This window comes from Eschscholzia californica, unplaced genomic scaffold (assembly GCF_041429995.1).
Source record: "Eschscholzia californica isolate CP2 unplaced genomic scaffold, dmEscCali1.0.p SCAF_4, whole genome shotgun sequence".
Lineage (NCBI taxonomy): Eukaryota > Viridiplantae > Streptophyta > Magnoliopsida > Ranunculales > Papaveraceae > Eschscholzia > Eschscholzia californica.
Genome location: NW_028238461.1, coordinates 56222329 through 56244070, shown reverse-complemented (window position 1 = coordinate 56244070; position 21742 = coordinate 56222329). Strand labels below are relative to the sequence as shown.

Genomic DNA, 21742 nt, shown 5'->3' with positions numbered 1-21742 from the left:
TACATAGTTCTTTGTTTTTCCTCTTAACTTATGTTAGTGTTTTTATTACAAATAAAAAAACATATGAATTCAAGAAAAATATCAACTTTTAAAAGAATAAAATAAAAGAAGCACATTGTTTTCCTATACAAACAAACATGTGCAGAATTTGAATTCCCGATGGAGAGACTCTTTAATGAATATTGACTTAATGTCTTATGGTTATGGAGGCTTGTTCTTTTGCTATCGGTAATCAAATCTACTTGTAATTTAATCTTTTTTAAGAGAGATACATGTCCAAAAGATTTAGTATAATAGCCCACAAAATCAATACATTACGTCAACACTTGGTTGCCAACTGGTTAACAGTGTTGACATAAAACTCTGGAGGTCCCAAAAAAAAAAGTCCATACATTACCAATCAAGTACGGAAATATACGCACGAACGGCCAGCACATTCAAAAAAAAATCTGGTACAGTAGCAAAGAGACCAGTTCATCTCAATGGTTTTCTACTATACAAGGGGGTGCGTTTAGCAAAGGGTGGGGTCTAAGTAAAGGGAGGAGTTTTAGTAAAGTTGGTCGTCCTTAGAACATCCTCCACTTGGGCCATCGAATTTCAAACTTGTCCCCCATAAGCCAGCAGATTATGATTTGGTGTGGAGTGTTTTTATAGGCACTCTATGTTTCAGTACCTGACCATGTCTCCATGTGTCTGGCCTGTAGTCTCTCTGATACACTCCGGCCGGTTTCTTTTAAGAATCACTTGACAGGCAGATTTCAGAAGGTGATAAAAATTCACTTTCCAACACAAATGATTAAATGCCCTTAAAAAATATGAGAGGAGCACTTGTTTCTCTCTCTCTCTCTCTCTAACATTCTTAGGCTAAAATTTGACATATCCCATGGTGGGCATTTGTTAATTGGATGAGCATGCAATGAACTAATAAAATGGTTAGAATAGTACTACTTGAAGAACGGTTGTTGAGAGCAGGCTATAAGTGGTGTTGGTCCCTTTGGTGGTGGTGGTGACCCAATTAAGAGAGAGAGAGAGGGGAGGTTGCCAAGTTGACATCTCCATCAAACTAATTAGTTAGGTACATACAAATTTTTGTGAGTGACGACCGCATTATACAACTACTAGCTAGTAGTACTACTCTGCTCTTTTTGGAAGTATGCATCTATCTATCTCTTCATTAAAAAAACAAACAAACAAACGTACCTGTGGCTCTGAAGAAAATATCAGACAATCTTATGTCAGTAGATCATCTCTCAATTATATATTATATATATTATAAGATGCTAATAATTATCAAACAACAATGAATCAATATTGTGTACATTTTGGTATGGGTGGAAGAGATTCTCCAAATCATTTTTATGATTAAGCTATTTAACATCCGCCGGTACATTTTCAATAAATTAAATAAGTTTGTCGAAAGAATAATTCTACATGTACTTATACAGTGTATCTCAATATCTCATTATCCATTAATTTTGTTTTCATCCGATCATTATGTCTAATGATGATTAAATCTATAATTAGAAAGAAGAAAAATTTAAGTTTCAATTCAATAACATTAAATTTGATTCTTGTCTTTTGGGTAAATGAAAAATGACAACACTTGATATGATTATTAAGACAATAACGATAACGAAAATGAAAGGACAGCCGGATAAGTGTCTTTTGTCCCTTTGATGTTCATACCCTCGTCCACCACATATAATAAGATGGAAATCAAATCAAACTACTACTATTGTTTTTTCATAAATTTATTCCTAATTTAAAAGTTTGGCTTCCCATTACATAATTCATAACAAAAGAAGTCAATAGTATATTCGACGGCATAGAAGCAATGATTTTAATTAACAAGTTTTTATATTGGTTACTTCAAATAAATTTTATAGTAGATGTTTTTTTAGTTTTGCAAAAGTCAACCGATTAACCGAACATGAACTAATTTTGAAGAGATAACTTAGACAATTTCACATTAAGAACTCTTTTTCGAAAACACTTCACTTGTATTCGCGTGTTTACTTTACTTCAATTCTCAAGTCAAAACCAATAATTTAGAACAAAAAATGAAAAGAAAGGGATACTCAAGAATCAAATAAAAAAGAGAATGTAAAAGAAGGAAAGGAAGCATTCATGACTTAATATTATGAGCATGAACTTGATTTCTTAAGATCGTGCATACCATGATTTAGATACTCTTTTTAATTTGAGTTTGTTTAAGTTTGACTTTTATGGAGTACAAAAAAAATAGAGGGACACGTGGTGCGTATCTTCAGGAAATATAACTCGCCGCACAAACTCTTTTTGCGAGGACCACTTTAATTTTGAAAAATGTTAGGGACAATAAAAATTAGACAGAAGTTGTCCTTAGCAAAAATGTTAGGAACATAAAAAGTGTTGGTGTTGGTTAGCAATTTAGATAACAATTTTAGTTAGTTTTATTTAGTTATTTTTGTCTAATAGTTGTCCTTAGCAAAACTGAAGTTGCATATAGTAACATCCAATTTTAAAGTGATTTGTTGTGATTCGTGTTTTTCTATAATTTTGATCTACGGACACACAAATTACGACAAAACACATAAAATTTCTATGGAAAGTATGTCTAGTTTTTTTTTTCCCTACCATTACTCATATCCAGACTCCAACAAGGAACAAACAAAAGTTTAAGTGTAAAATTGAAGTAAACGAGAGAGAGAGAGAGAGAGGCGTGCGGACACGATGTAGAGAGAAACAAGCGGAGCACGTTAGAATAGAGGCAAGGGTCGGTTGGTAAAGTGCACCATTGTGGGACCCACTCATTACAAGTTGTCTCATTCAATTCTCATTTAAAAGAAGAGGAAGAGAAGAGAAGAGGAAGAAAGAAGTAATCTATAGCTAGCTGAGCTTTAACTTATGTTCTTAGAGAGAGAAAGAAGATTTTAATTTTGTAACAATCATTTGTTGTTTCTCATCATCATCATCATCCAAGAAATGAGGAAGCTTTGTCCAAACTATGATCGTGAAGATGGACTTGAAACAGTTCTTGAAGTACCCATACCAGAAGAAATGTTCACTTGTAAAACCAATGGAGGTGGTAAATCATGGCAAAACAGCATGAAATCATGGATGAAAACTCAATTACTTGATAAATCATCACCACAATCTATGACATCTCTCTTCGGTGGTCGTAACGCTGAACTCCAAATACTACTTGGTGTCGTCGGTGCTCCATTAGTCCCTCTTCCTATTCCTTGTGATGATCACTCTATTAACCCAAACATCAAAAATACCATGCCAATTGTAAGTATATATATATATACCCCATCTTCTCTTTTTCTCTCTATCTGGATTTGTTTAATTTCTCAAACTAAACAAACAAAACCCATATTATTATTTTGCAGGAGAATTCGATGGCGAAGTATATAGTACAACAATATATAGCTGCAACAGGAGGAGAGAGTGCATTAAATGGAATAGATAGTATGTATGCAATGGGGAAGGTGGAGATGATGACTTCAGAATTTAGTGATAGAGAGAGAAACCAACGCCATCATCAGAAAAAGGGGGAAAAGGTTAAGAACAATATTCGTCAGTATGGTAATGGAGGAGAAGTGGGTGGTTTTGTATTATGGCAGAAAAGACCAGAACTATGGAGTTTGGAATTGGTATTGTCTGGTTGTAAGATAAGTGCAGGAAGTGATGGTAAAGTTGCCTGGAGACAAACTCCATGGCACCATTCTCACGCTTCTCGTGGACCACCGAGACCTCTTCGTCGTTCCTTACAGGTTAGTTTTTTTAGGGTTCATCTCTTCTCTCTATCTATCTAGAAGATTACCTTAAACTACTCAATTAATTACACTCATTTTGATGCTTCAAAGTTAAAGGTTTTAGCTAGATTCCTGCTGGTCTACCACCACAATTGTTTTACAATAGAAATTCCATTATCATGTAGTATGAACTGACCACAGCCCAAAAACTGAAGTGGCTGGCTTTCATTGGTCCGGACGTGTAGAGATGAAAATGCCCAGACCAGTGAGAGCTGGCCACATCAGTTTTCAGGCTACGATAGTCCCATTTTCGTGCAAAATAGCATTCTTCTGTTATTAAAGCTCAAAAAGATAAAGCTATTGATGATGATGGGTCCCAATTTGATTTAGACATATGATCCATCTAACTGGCCCTACTGATTAAAGCATCGTAGACAACACGTCTATATAGACATTTTATTACAAGGGCTGGGTCAAGTCATATACAGAACTGACAAATTTGTAATCACGCATAACTGATAGATCTTTAAATGCAAAATAAAAGATTAAAAAAGATCGCAGATGGATATATGGAATATGTTTTAATTTGGGTTATGTTATGAAACAGGGTCTTGATCCAAAGTTGACAGCAAATCTATTTTCGAATTCGATCTGCATAGGAGAGAAAGCGATAAACGATGAAGACTGTTTTGTACTAAAACTCGAAGCTGAACAAACCACATTGAAAGATAGAAGCAGCAGTAATGTAGAGATCATACGTCATACGGTTTGGGGTTATTTCAGCCAAAGAACTGGTCTACTTGTTCAGCTAGAAGACACTCACCTCCTCAGGATAAAGAATTCTACAGGTGATGAAAGTGTCTACTGGGAAACCACCATGGAATCTTTGATCCATGATTATCGTCATGTCGATGGAATTAACATCGCACATGGCGGTCGAACAACTGTTTCGCTGTTAAGATTCGGTGAGAACTCTGAAACCCATTCAAGAACAAGAATGGAAGAAGTTTGGGCAATTGAAGAGGTAGATTTTAACATAAAGGGATTATCCATGGATTGTTTCTTGCCTCCTGCTGATCTCAGGAAAGAACTACAAGATGGGTGTGAAGTTGTTTCGAGTAATATACGTGTACCGTTCAAACCTCAAACTGTTCCTCCTGTTAAAGTTGGTTTATCGAAGATAGTTGCTTTCGATGATTCAGACTCTACAAATTCATCAAACAACTCAACGAACGGTGACGACGAAGACTACAAATTTATCTAACCACGAGACCTTTTTGTGTTGTACATATATTTTACATTTTACTAGATAAAGAGAAATGTAGATGACCTCCCTAAAGACCCTTGGATAAAGTGGTTTGGAGGCATTGTCTCTTTTAAAAGAGGCAGAGGAATAGGGACACTCTTCCTCGATGGACTGAGTAGACGGCTCTCTCCTAGCTTTTAGGTTTTCTCCCTAAATCGACCTGGATTCGATCTCACTGATGTGGTTGTGAACTTGAGTTCTTAGTGTCCTAGAATATCTGTAGTTAGTAGTTTTATATTAATGTAGAGTTAAGTAGAGTTTATTACCTTATTTTTCTTCTCTTTGAGATTGTCTTTTCTTGTTTTCTTCTCGGCACTGTTCTTATTCGAGACAGGATCTGTGTGCAAAAGAAACAGTTAAGAAGTTCTTTGAACGAGATTATGTACGATATTGAATTCGCAAAGCAAAAGTAGCAAAGGGACAAAATATTGATATCAAGATTATTAACTTCATATATAAGCATTCTTGCTGCTGATTTTACAAACTAATACCATAAACAAAAAAATACAAAGGGTTCTTCTTACCAGGCTGTCTCATTATGCACATTCAAATAGAGATTGAGCACTATTACTAAGGATATGAAAGCAAATCTAGACTCAATTGCCAAACAAACTGTGAATAACAAGTTCCTTATCTTGATTTGGAACTGGTTATTCACTATTCGTTACATTTGCAATTTTCGGCAATTAAGTTGATTTGAGTACATCTGTGGAATACCTGTTTCGGTCCTTGAACACTTTGCTATTTAAATATTTACTTACGACTAGATAGACGAAGTCTGCTAGCACCTTCTGAGTAACTAAACCCTTGCAAAAGGAGAATGAGGTGGAAATGAGGCAGAATTTGATATACTCGTCCAATCAATTGACGTTGCATCCTTCATGCTATTAGTTTTCATCGTTATGGGTTCCGATGAAGTTGTTTCACCGAGAAGGTTACCCGTTTCCGGTAGATCAGCAAGATTTCTACTATGTAGGAAAGCTATACAAATGGAGAAGGCTTGCAATGAAGAGATAGATGTATTGAAATCAACTGAATAAATTCCCTTCTTGTAAGTGGTCAAGCTGAAAAACGGCTTGTGCTCTTTAACTCCTTCCTGTGGAATTTTTTTAAGAAGAATTTTTATTTAGTTCTTCTCTTTTATCATCGCGGATACTATAACATCCAAATCCTTAGCTAATTGATACTATGAAAAAATTCTTATGGAAATTAATCTTTTGAGGCATATAAAATTTAAGTTCAGAATGAAAGAAATTCTCAAATATATAAAAGGGAGAACCGAAGATGCTTAAAACTCCTATAGATAAAACTATAATCAAAGATAAAATGGAAAAATGGAGGACAGTCAAGGTAAGAGTAGAGGTAGAAGTACCTCAACGAAAAGATGAAACTGCTCTGGTGCTGTAAAAGCTTTGGATTTGCATGAGCTTTCACTGAGTTCTTCTTCCTGGTTGGAAAGAACTCGTAGTTTGCAACCAACATCCCAACCACCACAGTCACATATTCCACCCGATCTCCAGCGATGAATCAGTGGTGAAGGTCGTCCGCTGGCTGGCAACCCATGAAAGCCACTTGGGAGTAAAACAACCGTACTTGGTGAGCTGGAGCAGGAGGTCTCTTCTGGCAAGAAATCCGACAACTTCATCTTAGATGAATCTGCAGAATTATCATTCTCAAACCCACCACTTGGTGATGTCCCAGTGGCTTCTCTTGGGACCTTTACAATAACGGCTGCGAGCTCACTTTTGTGTTCGAAATGTCGTGTATCTTCACCTGCTTGTCCGGGTTGATTACCAAATAATATGAATTCTCTCACCATACATTGATCTTTATTTCTATGCTTAGTTGAGCACTGCGCACTGGTGACTTTCATTTCACCGACAACATTAGGAACGTATTCACGACTTTTAACTTTACTTCCTTGGCTTATCCACCCTCCACTCTTTTTTGCAACTTGGTGAAAGGAGTAGAAAGTGTACATCCAACTGCAGTCGTACTTTCCGCAGATACTAATTTTCTTCATTGTAGCTGCAAGAACATCTTTGTTCTTGTTTACTGCAAATGTGAACCAAGGTAGCCCGTTCCTAACAGTAACTTGCAAAAGAGCTGGCACCATTGATGTACGGTGCTTCTCGTCTTGATGTAAACCCTCAGAGTTTGTGGGCGTGCAATTTGAAAAATCCAGACCTCTTTTTACGGCCTGGGACACGGAAGATTCATGAGATGGTTCTGATATACCCTGCGTTGGCGATGATTCATCTTGGAATGACACTGTAGCATTGACCCGGTTTGCTGATTTGGGTTTCAGAAGTGGATCTAATAACCTTCTCAGAGGGCTGGACTTAGCTCTGCTGTTAGTGCTAACTTTTTCTTTGTTCGAATTCTCGGCAGAAGAATCTGATACTACTGGGCCAGACTTTGCTGTAATGTAAGTTGGGCTCAAAAGTGGCAAGGCTGAACCTTCCTTGAAACTGGAACTTCTACTCATCCCACTCAAACCAACATTGGGCCGACGACTAGGGGATGCATTTCTACTTTTAGCAGCAGCTGCTTCTGTCGCTTTCAGGCCTAATCCGAGGGAAGGTTCGACTAGAACTACCTTTGTAGGTTTCGAAGTTGTCGTGTCCTTTACCGATTTATCTTTAGTTTGAAAAGATGGCATGTCAGCTGAATCAGACAGAAATTTTGGATTCCGAGCATCAACAGTTCTCAAGGAATTCATTTTTGGCTGCTTAAGGCTTTCAATTCCACAAGACAGTGAGCCTGAGTGTGGAACGTCAGAATTCAACTCCGCAGACGGAATGTAGTTAGCAAAATTGCTATCCGAAAATCTCCTACACTTCAGCGATGTGGATTTTCCCTTGAACCTTGTTGATTCAGGCCTCTGCCTTATATCCGATTCTTTGCTAGGCAAGCCCACATCTGAGTGTTTGCTGCCTTCAATTTCGCAGGACAGAGGACTTGAGTGTGGAATGGGAGGATTCAGCTCCGCAAACTGAACATCATTTGCCAAATTGCTGCCTGAAGATCTCCGACAGTTTGCTTCTGCAGTTAATTTCCCGTCTTCCAATTCAGATTGCTTTATCGGCCCTGAGCAACGTTTTGTGCTGGAACTTCTTGGCAAAAGAAGAACAATTGTTTTGTTTCTGCCACCAGAACTCTGGTCAGGAAGTGTGAACTCTTGGAACTTATTTGTTTTGTGTGTAAATTCATCTTCTGAAGTCTTCATCTTTCCCTTTGAACAGAACACTGCCTCACTATTTTCTGATCTTAGCGAACTTTGTATTTCTGTGACTATCCTCGTACCTGTACTTCTTTCACTACCTTTTTCAAGCTTGATAGTAGAACCTTTTGTCACATCTATTCCCCGGATATTTTGCTGCCTAATTGAGCCTTTCACTGGGGGAGCTTTAAAATCCTGAACAGCTGCTGACTTTCCTCTTAAGGATTTGCCACTACGAGTACGAATTTCATTGGAAGACGTCGTCAGGTGAGAGCTCAATGAAGAGATTTCCTTCCTCGGATGTGCCAACATGCCACTGTCACTTCCAGTAGACATAGTAGATGACCCAATTGTTGAGAATGGGGAAGAAGTATTACTAGTCGATGATGAATACCTTCTAGGTCTGCAAGGCACTTGCTTTTCACTGTACTTCCATTTCTCCACGCGCTGCCAGTCAAGAACCCCAAAATTCAAGACCTTCTTTTGGAGGTTTTCTTCCTTCTCCACATGTTGCAGATAACTTGGTAATTTAGACATGTGCTTAACAAGCTCGTCGTCTTTGGCTCCTTTCCTATCAAATGATTGTTTTTGTAGTCCCCCCGAAAACTGAACTGGAAACACTGTCCTTTCGCTGATATTATGATTTATTTCATTATCGACAGAAGCATGCGAGTTCCTGATGGGCTTCTCTATTTTTAGCTTGTCTCCCAACCTGAAACTTTGGGTAGCTGGGGCAATCTTCTCCTTTGCTTCCTTTGAGGTTTGACGATACATCGATATGTTTTTGTCATCACCATGGTGATCCGTAAATCTGAGAGGTTCCATTTACCCTGCATCACTCCTATTTATGATGGCACGTACCAAAGATCTCTAACAATCTATTGATATTCCTTGCTTCTGCAATAACTGCCAATAAATAGAAAAAAATTCTCTTCACAGACTAATTGACGATATAGCACAAAGTAATGAAACATAATTTGCATGGATAATGGACTATAGCTCTAACAATCATAACATTTATTCCTATTGGATGCCTTATACTTTCTGTAAACAAAGAACATAAGAAGATAATTGTGCCTTTCCATGGGTGGTGAGGTCAAGAGTCAAGCTGGAATGCCTAATTTCTTATAGTATGTTTTTTCCGTTTCAGTGACACAAAAACCCTAATTTGTTCAAAATCAAAAGGTTTGAACAAATGAGAATGACAGAGAAAGCTGAAGTCTAGGAATTCAGTGTTCATGGAACTCAATTAAAACACAGTATGAAGCAGTTCTAGTTCCTGCAAAATACTGATAAATAGAAAAAGTTACAGTATTAAAAAAAAAAAAGGTCCGTCTCGCATTCACTTTTTTTTTTTTTCTCGATTTAAGCGTACTTTAATCTTCTCACAATCAACATTTTATTACTTTGATGTTATTTGCCCCAAAATTCATGTCAGCAAACCAAATTGAATGTAAAAAACTAGTAGATCTACAAAATTATCTGACCTAAAAACATAAAAATCTGGACAACAAAAGCATTATACCAACAATTCTAACAACAGGAATTGAGAAATTCGTTGAAATCGCAAGATTATAAGAACACGTACCGAACAAATTAGGAACCAGATGAATGTCGTTAGCGTAAAACTCTTTAATCTGGAAGAAGAAGAAGAAGAAGATCTGTTGTTGCTTTATCTATCAGTCTTTATCATCAGTAACGGAGGAGGAGGAGGTAGGTGAAAGAGGTTAGAAACTTAGATTAGAAGTAAAGAAACGTATCAACAAAACATTGAGAAGAAATCAATTACTACTACTAGTAACTATGAGAAAACTTCTACTAGTTACCAACAACAAGCAAGAAGAGATGCGTTTTGATGATAAACAGGGAGAAGAAACAAATCCAGAAAGAGAGATAGAGAGTGAGAGGGTTTATTCTGAACCAGAACAATTTTAGAGAGAGAGAGAGAGAGAGTGTGACAAGGAAGAGCGTGAAGAGCCTTTCATTTTCATCAAACGGCCAAAAAGCAAGATTGCAGAAATTGGGACCCACTTTTCCCAAAATAAATCTCAAATGAGACCGGGTCACGAATCGGAATCCGATATATACATACTGGGACCGGAGTCGGTGTTACTTTGGTGTGTTATCAAAGGATATAGGTTTTTAAGGTGTGTAGTGGTTCATTGTCTTTTTTGTTTGGCCTCTTTTTCTTTCTTTAAGTGTTCTTTTTCTCTTTTTTGGATTATTATAGTCTTCCTACTTTTAAATTTAAATACAAAATTTGGGTCCCAAATGAAGTGGGATTGGGTAAAAAGAGAGGGGGAAGAAAGTAAAATTACCTAAATACCTATAAACTATGGAGAATTTGATTGTCAAATGGTGGGGGTAGTTGAGTAACAAAAAGATTGTGTGGATCGAAAAATAAAGAAAATGGAGGCAAATGTGTTTTTTACAATGTCTTCTTGTTTGTTGACTGTGTAAGAAAAGAAAGAGGATGACTACTCAAAAGTTGGAAGGAAAAATGATCACCGACATTCTACTAGTGGTCGATTTGATCATTATACACGAGATCCGAGGAAAAGTGGTCCTGTATTCAATTATTTAGTTGCCCGGATTTACGGTATGCTACACTTTTTTTTTTTTTTCTTTGATATGGTACAGTTCTTATGCTAGGTTAGGCTTATTTATTTATTCACTAGTAGTAGTAGTAAGTATCTGCCACTAATCCTTCATCAAAAAAAAAAAAAAGTATCTGCCACTAATGGCAGTGGCTACATCATTTTTAAGATAATTCAATAGAGAATTTGTTGTGTAGGACCATGTTAATACATGTTTACCTAGTCTAGTATTTGTTGCTAAGTTATTAGCACTTATATTAGTAGATGCAGCCTTTGGGTAAGAGTTTATATTCAAAATAGATATTGAAATTTAATAAAGAGCTCCAACTAGTACTGTGATGGTTACTGACACACCCGAGACCACTACTTTTTCACTACTGATGTCAAAACTATTTTCATGAATGTTTTCCTTTTACGATTGTTTTTATGTTTTGTTCTTTCGCATACAATAATATTGAAAAATATAACGAAATTACGAGATTAGAATATGTTATATTATTATTGTAAGGTTATTGTATCAATAATAAAGTTCTACATAATAACTCGAAGTGATTACATAATTAACTCTCACTAGACTTTGAAATGAAAAGATATACTGATTATACGGATATCAAATTACCCAACTTGATTCCTCTTATGTACCCTTCAACAAAAAATAAAAAATAAAAATAAAATAAAATTCTCTAGATTATACCTAATTAGTTGTAAAATAGTCATTAGAGAATCTAACCTCACATGAGAGAGATGCACTACTAATAGGACGAAAATTCTCACGTCAATGGGTATATTTTGAGAGGTGTAAATAGAAATAAACAAGAGTTAATTCCTATATGGCCCCCTACTTTGTGACCAGCTCCCTTTATGGCCCCCTTTTTCTCGTAAATTCAAATATAGCCCCCTATTTTCAAGTAAATGTCATTACTACCCTTCTTAATTCTAAATTTAAAACATTTAAAAAAAGTTATTTCCACCTCACCCCTATCTCTCTCTCCACCTCATCTCTCTCTACAACTCACCCCTCTCTCTTTCCAACTCACCTCTCTCTCTTCCCAACTCACCCCTCTCTCTCTCTCTCCAACTCACCCCTCTCTCTCTCTCCAACTCACCCCTCTCTCTCTCTCCAACTCACCTTCATCTTCTCTGATTGAAGTCGCCGGCTGGAAAAATCTCCGGCCGGCGAATTCAATCGGAGAAGATGAAGGTGAGTTGAGAGAGAGAGGGGTGAGTTGGAGAGAGAGAGAGGTGAGTTGGAAAGAGAGGTGATGTGGAGAGAGGGAGTTGACATGGAGAGAGATGTGTGGTGGAGAGGAAATGAGGTGGAATTATAATTTTATTTTTATTTTTAATTTTGAAAGAAGATTTGAAGGAAGGGTAGTTAGGACAATTACATCAAAAAAGGGGGCCATATTTGAATTTACGAAAAAAATGGGGCCATAAAGGAAGCAGGTCACAAAGTAGGGGGCCATATAGGAATTAACTCAATAAACAACTATAACACTTGGACACACATAATTGAAATTTACTCAAGTAGTACAATTTTTTTTCTAAAGTCACTTTTCTTTTGATACTCACATTGGCCTGGTTTTATTTACATACATCTTCAGTCCAAATAAGTTGGAAAGTTGTCTATTATACACAAAATTTCGGACCATATTAATATTTTTTTGTTGAAGTGGGACTATAGCAAATTAGGTGCCCCTCTTATAAAATGTACAAAGTTAAAATAGAAATAGGATAGAAAGAGGCTTCTTATCTTCTAGTTTAAGTAGAGAATAAGAAGACTAGTTGCATTTTTAATTTAAGCTTTATTAGGTGACTAATAAGAAAACTAGATTAGATGAACTTTAATTTAAAGTGCTTTAAAGCAATTAAAGACTGATTTAATCATGAAAATCATGATATGGTATACTCGTGCCTTGAATATCTGTTTCTTCAAAGCCAAATGCATAGAGAATCATCAAAAGTACATAACAACTGGTGATATCTTTTTTTTGGCCTAATTAGCAAGTAGTATTTCATTTGAAATTACAAAATTGATACTATAACTAAACCTAAATCCCAATAATCTTATTGAGTTTGGAATGGTAATTTGCTAACCCATAAATTCATGTTTGGACTAGTTGAACAAATTGGTTAGTTCATATCAAATGTTACTAAAGAATAGAAGGATTCAGAAAAATCTCATAGGATGATTGTGGGAGTAGACTACCAATCATTTTCACCACTAGATTTCAATGAATGAATGGGGAGAATCTCGACTCATTTATCCATCTCATTGTTGTGGAGCCACCGAATCCACTCTAACAGGTCAGTAATTGGAGTCATGACAGAAACAAAAATGATTGCCGATCCCAACTTTGGCCAACTGAATCGATCATCAAGGGTCGAAAGTCTTTAGGACGACACTGGAGGCCGTCATCAAGGGTCAAAAATCATAGACGACAACCTTGAAATTGGTTATCACCCCTTCTCCACTCATGCCCACAATTGTGCCATCTAATTTACAGATACAAGGTTGCCTAGTAAGTGGTTGGGCAAACTAATCGGATCACTCACGGTCTTACCCATGTCCTAGATGCTAACTAATCGGAACACTCACGGTCTTACCCATGTCGAGTAGTGGAACCTCTTGGTCGCTAGTTGGACATCGAGATGGACCGATCCACATGGTGGGTAATTCGACGTTTTAACAAGAACCGACCCGATGACACCCTAGTTTTAACAATTATCGATATTGTTCCCGATTTAGATAGCCAGATCCTAGCCCATGATTACGGAGATTTATTTTGGCGAAGATACACATGCCGCTCAAAAGACCACGATGCTTACTTAGTTTGAGCATACACCTTAACCCCAAAGTTCGAACACTCTCCCGAGTGACGTGGGACTATTCCAAACCTAACAAGGAGTAGGTAGCGTTGTCACTCTGACCTGGCTAGCTGGCTAATATTGAGGACTGCACTGGGAAGAATAGCTCAATCTCGCAAGCCCTAGTAGGTCAGGCCCTGCCTGAGCGGGCCGTATGTGGTCTGGCCAGCCCAGATGTGATGACAATTGGGATGTGGAAGACCATTTAGTAAAGATTGCCCGAGATAAATAAACAGTGAGCCGTCTTAGCTCAGCTGGTAGAGCGCATGGCTTTTAACCATGTGGTCGTGGGTTCGATTCCCACAGACGGCGCTAATAAACACCATTTTTATTAAATCAAAATATTGCAAAAATTAATAAGATCAAAGTTCAGTACTTCACCCATATGATATCATCATAAATGTTTCTAGAAACATTTTTGGGTTTGTTACACTTATTCTTAGGTACCAATAATATGTATTCACTTATTACTAGTTAGTAAACTCTTTATTATTCCATAAGTACATTATATAAGATCATCATCAGCCAAAGATCTGAACAGTCTTAACATTAGATTTCTTCACTTCCTGCTTAGGAATAGTCACAGTAAGCACTCCATTTTCCATCCTAGCCTTCAACTCATCAACCTTAGCATTCTCCGGCAGACGGAATCTCCTCACAAATTCACCGCTACTTCGTTCTACTCTATGCCATTCGTCATTCTTCTCTTCTTTTTCTCTCTTCCTCTCCCCTTTAATCTGAAGTACTTTCTCTTCTTCAACTTCCACCTTCACTTCTTCTTTCTTCAGTCCTGGAAGATCTGCTTTAAAAACATGACCTTCAGGTGTCTCCTTCCAATCTATGTTTGTATTTGCAAATCTTGATGTTTCATTTATAGATAAAGGGAAGAAGTTGTCCTGGAATGGATCCCAAAAGTCTATTAAGAATGGGTCGAAAACTTTCATGCGTCTAGTACCAAAAAAGCTGGGGAATACCGACGACATCTTCAAGAAATCCTTTTGAAGCTGCCTGTGTGTGTGTGTGTGTTATGTTTGGGGCATGAAATGGTTCTTGGGGTCTAACTTTATAGTGGAAATAAAGGAAGTTCTTGAAGTTTCAGGAATCGCCTTTCGGTGAAGTGAATTAGCTATCCGATTAGAGTGCTCTGAGATTGTGTGGCATCAGAATCAGAATTTATAAAAATTCTCGAATTTTTCACCGGAATATGATTCTGTAAGCAGATTGGGGTCGTGGGATCGGGTTCACTATAGGGATAGTTATAATGACATCTCAGCTTTCTCCCTTAGACTACTTGGACCACACGGGTTACGTACCCTTTCGATTGACCTTATCAAAACAAGGAAATCCACTCTTATCATACATGACACAAGGGCAATGTTTAGTTTGGTTATGGATAGAATTTGTAGAGATTAATTTTGTATGTGGTTTACCTAAAGAAAAATGAATTGCAAATCTATCCATCTCATGGATTTGGGATTCCCACTTGAAGAGAAACAATATTCCTCGATTGAATGAGATTCCTTATGCATTCTCTTCCACCAACAAACATTATGGACGTAAATATTTTATGGATAAATTTATTCTTCTTTCTCAGTTTCCCCTTAAACTAATTAGGTTGTGACTATCTATCACGTCACAAACACACAATCTCAACAAGTGCTGAAGGTTCATGCGGCTTTTTGAGTACGAGTATGTCTTTCCACTACAATTGTTTGCCAAGATGTAGCAATATCATGCCACTTATTATTTAACCAGTTTGAAGAATTATTTGCTAGCATGGATTATATGACTTTGACTTGAAACTAAAAACATAATATCAAAAAAAAAAAAAAAAAACTATCGAATAACTAAAATCCTATCTAACCTGACCTTAAAACCATTCTTATGTAAATATCTAAAATCCTATCGGATGGAAATACCAATTCTCATACTTGTTCACTTTACTTGTTTCTGGCAACTCATGGGAGGAACAATTCGTGACTTGAAGAAGTTGGTAGAACCCGAAAATCAAGAACCCTATCAAATGTCCTGCAATGGCAACAAGGAAGACACCAACATAACATTGAAGGACATAACAAGTAATAACCATATATGTCAATTTGGACCCCAATTGTGTGCATTAGCACATAAGTGAGTTTGAACCCATTGTACGTGAAATATTGTCCAGATAATACCAGCAACGAAATGATTGGATTAGCTATTTCGGCAGAAGTATTGTATCTTGGAAGAGGATAGGACGATGGGAAAATAGTTGTGCACACACAATATTTGTTTTTGGTGTATAAGGTTGGACAAATATGTACGAATTTACAAGTTATGTTAAACCTTATCTTTTGTTTGTTCTTTCTAAATCAGTAAGATTCGAAGGTTGAACACCCAATATCTATGTGGAGGTGTATTTGTCACCACTCAACCAAATTTAGTTTTGTGGTAGTCTTTAACTTCAAAGAAAATGACAGACCATTCTAACCAATTTTTGTTATGTTTTTATTTGAAGTGGAGTATTACTTGTCTAGAATAAGCTTTTCATCAAGGTTGAAAAGGAAACCTATTTTTGGTTGGAAGTAGCCAAAATTTTCATCTTTTCCACACAATTTAATCCCCATAAAAAAAAATCCCAAAACCGTAAAGCTTCCATGAGCAATGTTACATGGGATCCATGACAACTTTTGTGGGAGGGGGCTTGGACTGATTTATGTCTCCCTTCCATTCCATAGGAAATGGAAAATCAAACTCTAATCTCTCAATAGAATATATCTATAATAATATCCCAAATTCCACCAATACAAGAGCAATTGCTTATGTTCTCCAATGGGGCTTGTCCTAACTCAAAATTTTGCCAAGAAAAATTAGCCGGTTTATGTCTGAATAAAACAAATTATGCAATATTTTTCTGAAAAGTGGCACAGGAACAACAAAAATTTAGGGAATAATATGATAACTATCCTTGGGGGTGCGTCTGCAGGCGCACCCAAAATTGTAATAGACCCCGCCCCAAGAGTGTTTGATCGTAGTCAGTTCTCGACAATTGGCACCTCCACTCGGACATACCAGTTCGAGACCTTGTTTCAGGTCTCAGACTGGTGCAGTCCGGCCCCTCTCTATCTCTTTCCAAACTCGAAGTCTTCTATTTTTCTATCTCTAATAAGAATATCTAAGCTTGAAGATAAATGGGTTTTTGCGGGCGTAACTTTTTTTTATTGATTTTGAGATTGAAAATTGAGAAAGAAAATAGAGAAAGAATCAGTAACGAAGAAGATTAGAAGAAGAGAGTGCGGGGTGAGGGGGGTGCGCATCGGGCCATACCTATGACCCCCTATAGACCCAGGCCCCAAAAGCAAGTCTGTGAGGAGCCTAAAGAGGCATCCTTACTAAAACCCTAATTCCCCTTTTGAGAAATGAAAAATGAAGAAAACCCTAATTCTAAAAATCAATAATAATATAATATACAAAAAATAGAAACCCTAGCTAGCGAAGCTAGTTTGACTAATTTGAAACTACAAAAAGCCCCAAGAAGATTTTCTTTTGTAGTTTAATAGCAAGATGATTAACCAATCAATTTATCATGAAGACCCACAAACTTTATCACACACAAAAAAGGCAAAGAACATACTAGGAGTATTAAACTTAGGTCTCACAAATCAGAAGAGAAAGAAACAAGAGATTCCCACAGGTAAACTTTAGTCTCATTCTCTATTCATGATATTCGTTGCTAGCAAGTCATAGGAGGAAGAGTTGGTGAACCCGTCCGGAAAAAGATCCCAGACCCAAAAATCAAGAACCCAATTGAGTGACCGGCGACGGCAACAAGAAAGACACCGCCATTGAAAGACATAAGAGCAAGCATAACTATGTAAGCGAGACCGACCCGAATAGCATGCAATAAGGTTCGGGTAATTCCGGCAGCTAGATGGATTGATCCGGGTTTGAGAAAAGATGAATTGGAAATCCATTCAATGATGACAGAAAGTATGAAGACGAAGATGAGAGCTAAGATGTACATGCCGGTGCTTGTTCCTGGCCATCCAGAGAAGAGAATTTCTGATGTATGACCCCAAAAAAATGTCATGTGAGTCATCATCATCATGGTATGTCCTCCCATTCCATGAGTCTCATTTCCTCCCATTATTGGAGGAGGAGGAGGCATTCCCATCATCCCACCATGATCCATGTCTCTCCTTCTCTCTCTAAACTTTGGGTTTGTGTTTGTGTGGTCACTGGCTTAGAGAGAGATAGAGAGTTGGATGGATGGATGGATATAACGAGGAGGAGCAGGAGGAGGTCTCTTGGGATAGTTAAATGTCAAACGTGTAGTACAATGTAAGTAGTACGACAAAGCTATATACAGTATGTCTAGTTAATCCAACGGATGCTGATTATGTTATAGCTGTATACGATGACGACCGTAGAATGTACAACAAATAGTGTGAAGTACAAAAAACGAGGATATTTTGGTAAATAATATAAGATGGGTTTTATTGAGTCATTGACTGTCATTTGACCAAGTCACCTAACGACTTCAAAATAGAAGGAAAGTGACCTTACACCCACCACTATCCCAACCACACAGGCGCCTCCCAATTCTATTTTTGGAAGAGAATATGAAGAACTATAGCCTTGTTGACGAAGTAATGTTGTAGTCGTGACTCATGGAGACTGGAGAAATAACATTGGGAGAACCGAAAACCGAATTGTTGTTGAAGAAGGGCATCAATGATAACAAGTGAAATTTTATGAGATAAAACGAGAAATAACAAAGGACAGTGGAAAAAGTTAGGTTTTTTTTTATGATTTTTTTCTAATATATATGAAATTGTTTTGATGTTTTGGAGGAAGTGATTTAAACATTAAATCTCCACCATCTCTCATGCACATCATATATTTTTTTCATAAATAGTAGTATATAAAAGACATCAAAACAATAATTTCGTCGTTTGTCATTCAAACAGTTCTATGCACTAAATCAAATCTCTCGATTATGGCCTTTTAGTATTTGCGTCAATCTCGATAATCATCAACCAAACTGCCTACCCTTTGGATCAGATTGGGTTGACCTGACTAGCTTAATGCCTGAACTAACTTGAAAAAGATAAAAATTTAAACTTTAAGTTTATTTGAATTGGGGTCTCATTCCATATTCGGGTCCCTCTTCAAAGAGGTGTCAGTTTTATGTAATTTTTAAAATTCACTTCTAAAACGGACCAACCCATTATAACTATGCTTTGTTACATTTTTTTCATAAAAGTTATTGACAAGAGATGAATATATTCTTGTTAAACAAGTGTCACCCACCACATTGCATGCCTGCGACCAAAATCATTCTTTCGTACCCTGTCGAAGTATGAAATAAGCCCCTTATTTATTTTATGAAGGTTCGTGGGAAATCACGATGATCTCATTCTGTGAAACAAATTTTACCTCAAGGCAGAGGGAAACTCCTTGTCTGGCTAAGTACGAGCAAAATCATTCTAACAAACCATTTCAAAGTGTGAAAAACATGATGTCATTCCATGAAATGAAATAGATTTTCCCTACTTCAAAACATGAAAAGGAATAGACTTTAAGCAAAAACTTGTTATCCATTTTTTATCATCTGGTCTAAGATTATCAGGAACACACCCAAGAAAATTATTTTCTTAACCCCCTTTTATTAATTTGAAATTAAACACACAAAATACAAAGCCATACGAGCACACGACCTATTGATGTAAGACCATAAAACCTTAAACTCAACATTATACTCACATCTACACAACCTTTATTACTGCTCCACTACCTTTCAAGGTTCCACTCAAACATACACAAAAACTAAGTAAAACCAGAGAATTAAGAAGAACACACACACACTTCCACACATATCGAGTCTGCCTCAGAATAGATAGAGAGGGTTTATTTAAAGTCTCAACCAGAGATATCAATGGCCTTAACTTCTGGTTTCTTCACCTCTGCCTTTGGAACAGTCACAGTAAGAACTCCATTCTCCATACTCGCCTTCACCTCATCTACTTTCGTATTCTCGGGCAATCTGAATTTCCTCAGAAATTTCCCACTGCTACGTTCTACTCTATGCCACTTATCATTCTTCTCTTCTTTCTCTCTGTTTCTCTCTCCACTTATCTTAAGTACCCTCCCTTCTTCGACCTCTACCTTCACTTCTTCCTTGTTGATCCCAGGAATGTCTGCTCTGAATACATGGGCTTCTGGGGTTTCCTTCCAATCGATACGGGTATTCGCCAATTGAGAAGTTTCTTTCGAAATCTCAGAGTTTGGAACAGAGAGGGAAGTGTTGGAGAAAGGGAAGTCCTGGAAAGGATCCCAGACGTCAAGGGAGAAAGGGTCGAAGATGTTTGTTCTTCTGGTGCCCAAAAAGCTTGGAATGATCGACATTTCTAGGGTTTTGCTAGGTAGCTAAAACAGGATAGTAATACAATTTTAAGGGTTTTGGGGAAGAAACTCCGATGTTGCTTTGGATGAACTCTAGGGAGTATTGTGCTATTTGATGATGAGATATTTCTTTCTGCTCTCAGATCTCTAATTTATAGAAGAAGACAACAAGGAGAGGGTGCCTATTTTAGGAGCTATGTAAAAATCGAGATTGTTCCTTTTAAAAAAAAAATCGAGATTGTTCGAGAAGAAAGAAGACTGTGTGTAGAAGATACACCTCTTATTTCTATTCATCAAAGGGGTAACCTTATTTGATCAAAGTTTGGACGGTTCACATGTCAATTTAGGTGTTGTTTGTTTTTTATTTTTTTCAGATCTGAAATCTGAATAGAGACACAATTCAGATTTCAGATGTTTGTTTTCTAATTTAAGAAAATCTGAAAATGTAGCTGAATTAGGTTGTGGTCTGAATGGGCTGAAAACGAGCCCATATAATTTAGACTTTAAAACAAGTCTGAAAAGGAGACCCAAATGCTGAAATAGATCAAATGACCTTTATACCCCTCTGTTTTACAAAAAATTTCTCATCCAAATATGTTAAGTCAGACAACCACCAACACCTGACTCAGACCGCCACCAACACCTGGCTCAGACAACAACCACCACCACTTGAGTCAGATAACCACCACCACCTGAGTCAGATAACCACCACCTGAGTTAGACCACCACTACCACATGAGTCAGACCACCACCACCAACACATAAGTCAGGCCACCACATAAGTCAGGCCACCACCACCACATAAGTCAGAACACCACCACCACCACCGGTAACACAACACAGAAGCCACCACCGGAAACTAAGTCAGACCACCACCGTCAACACAAAACCACAACCACCACCGTCAACCCAAAACCACAACCACCACCATAAACCCAAAACCACAACCACCACTGTCAAGTGTCCACACAACACCAAAGCACATCAATAACACATTTCACGTCCACCACCACACATCACGACCACCACCACCGCCATACATCACGGCCACCGCAGAGAGAAAGAAATAGAGGGAGACCCTCGCCGGATCTGGCGAGGGTTAGCTTTGCTCAAATGGATGAAAAGCTGAGATAATGGTTAATGGTTATTTTCCCTGACCTTCCAACAAATGAAAGGTCTCAATGAGCTGGGATTATAAAAACACTATCATCATAGACACCACCTGAAAAAACCCTAACTTTATCAAAACCCCCAAAACATTTGAAAAAGGCTATGGTGAGGGAGATGATAACAACCCTAAAACATTTGAAAAGAATATAGACTTCCTGTTAGGGTTATTGTGAGGGAGATGGAGACTTCTCAATCTTTTTTGTTTTAAAATAAAGAGAGAAGGTAACCCTAGATTTTTAGGGCTTTTATAGTTCTTCTCTTCTTATTTGGCCAGGAGACAAAAGTTGAATTTTTTTAACGAGGGGCATAAGCGTAATCTTACATTTTCAGACTTTATAGTTCAGACTTAAAAAACAAACATCTAAATTCACTCAACTCAGATTCAGCCAACTCAGATTCAGCCAATTCAGATTCAGACATAAATAAAAAAACAAACAGCACCTTAATCTCACTC

At 37.3% G+C, this 21742-nt stretch overlaps 5 protein-coding genes and 2 non-coding genes across 9 annotated transcripts; 2 read left to right on the top strand and 5 right to left on the bottom strand.

Annotated features, from left to right (window-relative positions):
* The first annotated feature begins 1028 nt into the window (after positions 1–1028).
* On the top strand, positions 1029–5316 carry LOC147546580 (uncharacterized). Its single transcript, XM_086673848.1, has 4 exons — positions 1029–2354; positions 2489–3273; positions 3375–3758; positions 4348–5316. The coding sequence occupies exons 2-4, from the start codon at positions 2965–2967 to the stop codon at positions 5002–5004; spliced, it is 1350 nt and encodes a 449-aa protein (XP_086529974.1). The 5' UTR covers positions 1029–2354; positions 2489–2964; the 3' UTR covers positions 5005–5316.
* LOC147546579 (uncharacterized) lies at positions 5317–10450 on the bottom strand. 3 transcript variants are annotated; one of them, XM_086673847.1, is made up of 5 exons: positions 10096–10172; positions 9858–9953; positions 6419–9175; positions 5808–6142; positions 5340–5383 (listed from the first exon to the last, which is right to left on the bottom strand). In XM_086673847.1, exons 3-4 carry the CDS (start codon positions 9092–9094, stop codon positions 5846–5848), a joined length of 2973 nt encoding a protein of 990 aa, XP_086529973.1. In that variant the 5' UTR covers positions 9095–9175; positions 9858–9953; positions 10096–10172; the 3' UTR covers positions 5340–5383; positions 5808–5845. The 3 variants fall into 3 exon arrangements, with proteins under 3 accessions (XP_086529972.1, XP_086529973.1, XP_086529971.1); XM_086673846.1 differs by having other exon boundaries at positions 5317–5383; positions 9858–10433; XM_086673845.1 differs by lacking the exon at positions 5340–5383 and having other exon boundaries at positions 5475–6142; positions 9858–10450.
* A 3523-nt stretch (positions 10451–13973) lies between these two features.
* TRNAK-UUU (transfer RNA lysine (anticodon UUU)) lies at positions 13974–14046 on the top strand. Its single transcript has one exon. It is a non-coding gene; the product is annotated as a tRNA-Lys (tRNA).
* Positions 14047–14106: 60 nt separating this feature from the next.
* On the bottom strand, positions 14107–17925 carry LOC147546576 (17.5 kDa class I heat shock protein-like). The gene has a single exon (XM_086636499.1). It carries the CDS (start codon positions 14715–14717, stop codon positions 14256–14258), a length of 462 nt encoding a protein of 153 aa, XP_086492625.1. The 5' UTR covers positions 14718–17925; the 3' UTR covers positions 14107–14255.
* Positions 17253–17905, bottom strand: LOC147546577 (copper transporter 6-like). Its single transcript, XM_086636500.1, has one exon. The coding sequence runs from the start codon at positions 17903–17905 to the stop codon at positions 17447–17449; it is 459 nt and encodes a 152-aa protein (XP_086492626.1). The 3' UTR covers positions 17253–17446.
* A 1440-nt stretch (positions 17926–19365) lies between the features above and the next one.
* Positions 19366–20402, bottom strand: LOC147546575 (17.8 kDa class I heat shock protein-like). Its single transcript, XM_086637802.1, has one exon. It carries the CDS (start codon positions 20119–20121, stop codon positions 19636–19638), a length of 486 nt encoding a protein of 161 aa, XP_086493928.1. The 5' UTR covers positions 20122–20402; the 3' UTR covers positions 19366–19635.
* Positions 20403–21234: 832 nt separating this feature from the next.
* On the bottom strand, positions 21235–21341 carry LOC147546574 (small nucleolar RNA snoR69Y). The gene has a single exon (XR_015224472.1). It is a non-coding gene; the product is annotated as a small nucleolar RNA snoR69Y (small nucleolar RNA).
* Between the last annotated feature and the right edge of the window lie 401 nt (positions 21342–21742).

Excerpts from the sequence above, each read along its gene's own strand:
- LOC147546580 (XM_086673848.1), top strand. The coding sequence starts at position 2,965 with ATGAGGAAGCTTTGTCCAAACTATGATCGTGAAGATGGACTTGAAACA. Across the intron at positions 3,274-3,374 it reads TCAAAAATACCATGCCAATT|GAGAATTCGATGGCGAAGTA; the intron begins GTAAGTATATAT and ends ATTATTTTGCAG. Across the intron at positions 3,759-4,347 it reads CTCTTCGTCGTTCCTTACAG|GGTCTTGATCCAAAGTTGAC; the intron begins GTTAGTTTTTTT and ends GTTATGAAACAG.
- LOC147546579 (XM_086673845.1), bottom strand. The coding sequence starts at position 9,094 with ATGGAACCTCTCAGATTTACGGATCACCATGGTGATGACAAAAACATA. Across the intron at positions 6,143-6,418 it reads AGTTTCATCTTTTCGTTGAG|GAAGGAGTTAAAGAGCACAA; the intron begins GTACTTCTACCT and ends AAAATTCCACAG.
- LOC147546576 (XM_086636499.1), bottom strand. The coding sequence starts at position 14,717 with ATGTCGTCGGTATTCCCCAGCTTTTTTGGTACTAGACGCATGAAAGTT.
- LOC147546577 (XM_086636500.1), bottom strand. The coding sequence starts at position 17,905 with ATGGATCATGGTGGGATGATGGGAATGCCTCCTCCTCCTCCAATAATG.
- LOC147546575 (XM_086637802.1), bottom strand. The coding sequence starts at position 20,121 with ATGTCGATCATTCCAAGCTTTTTGGGCACCAGAAGAACAAACATCTTC.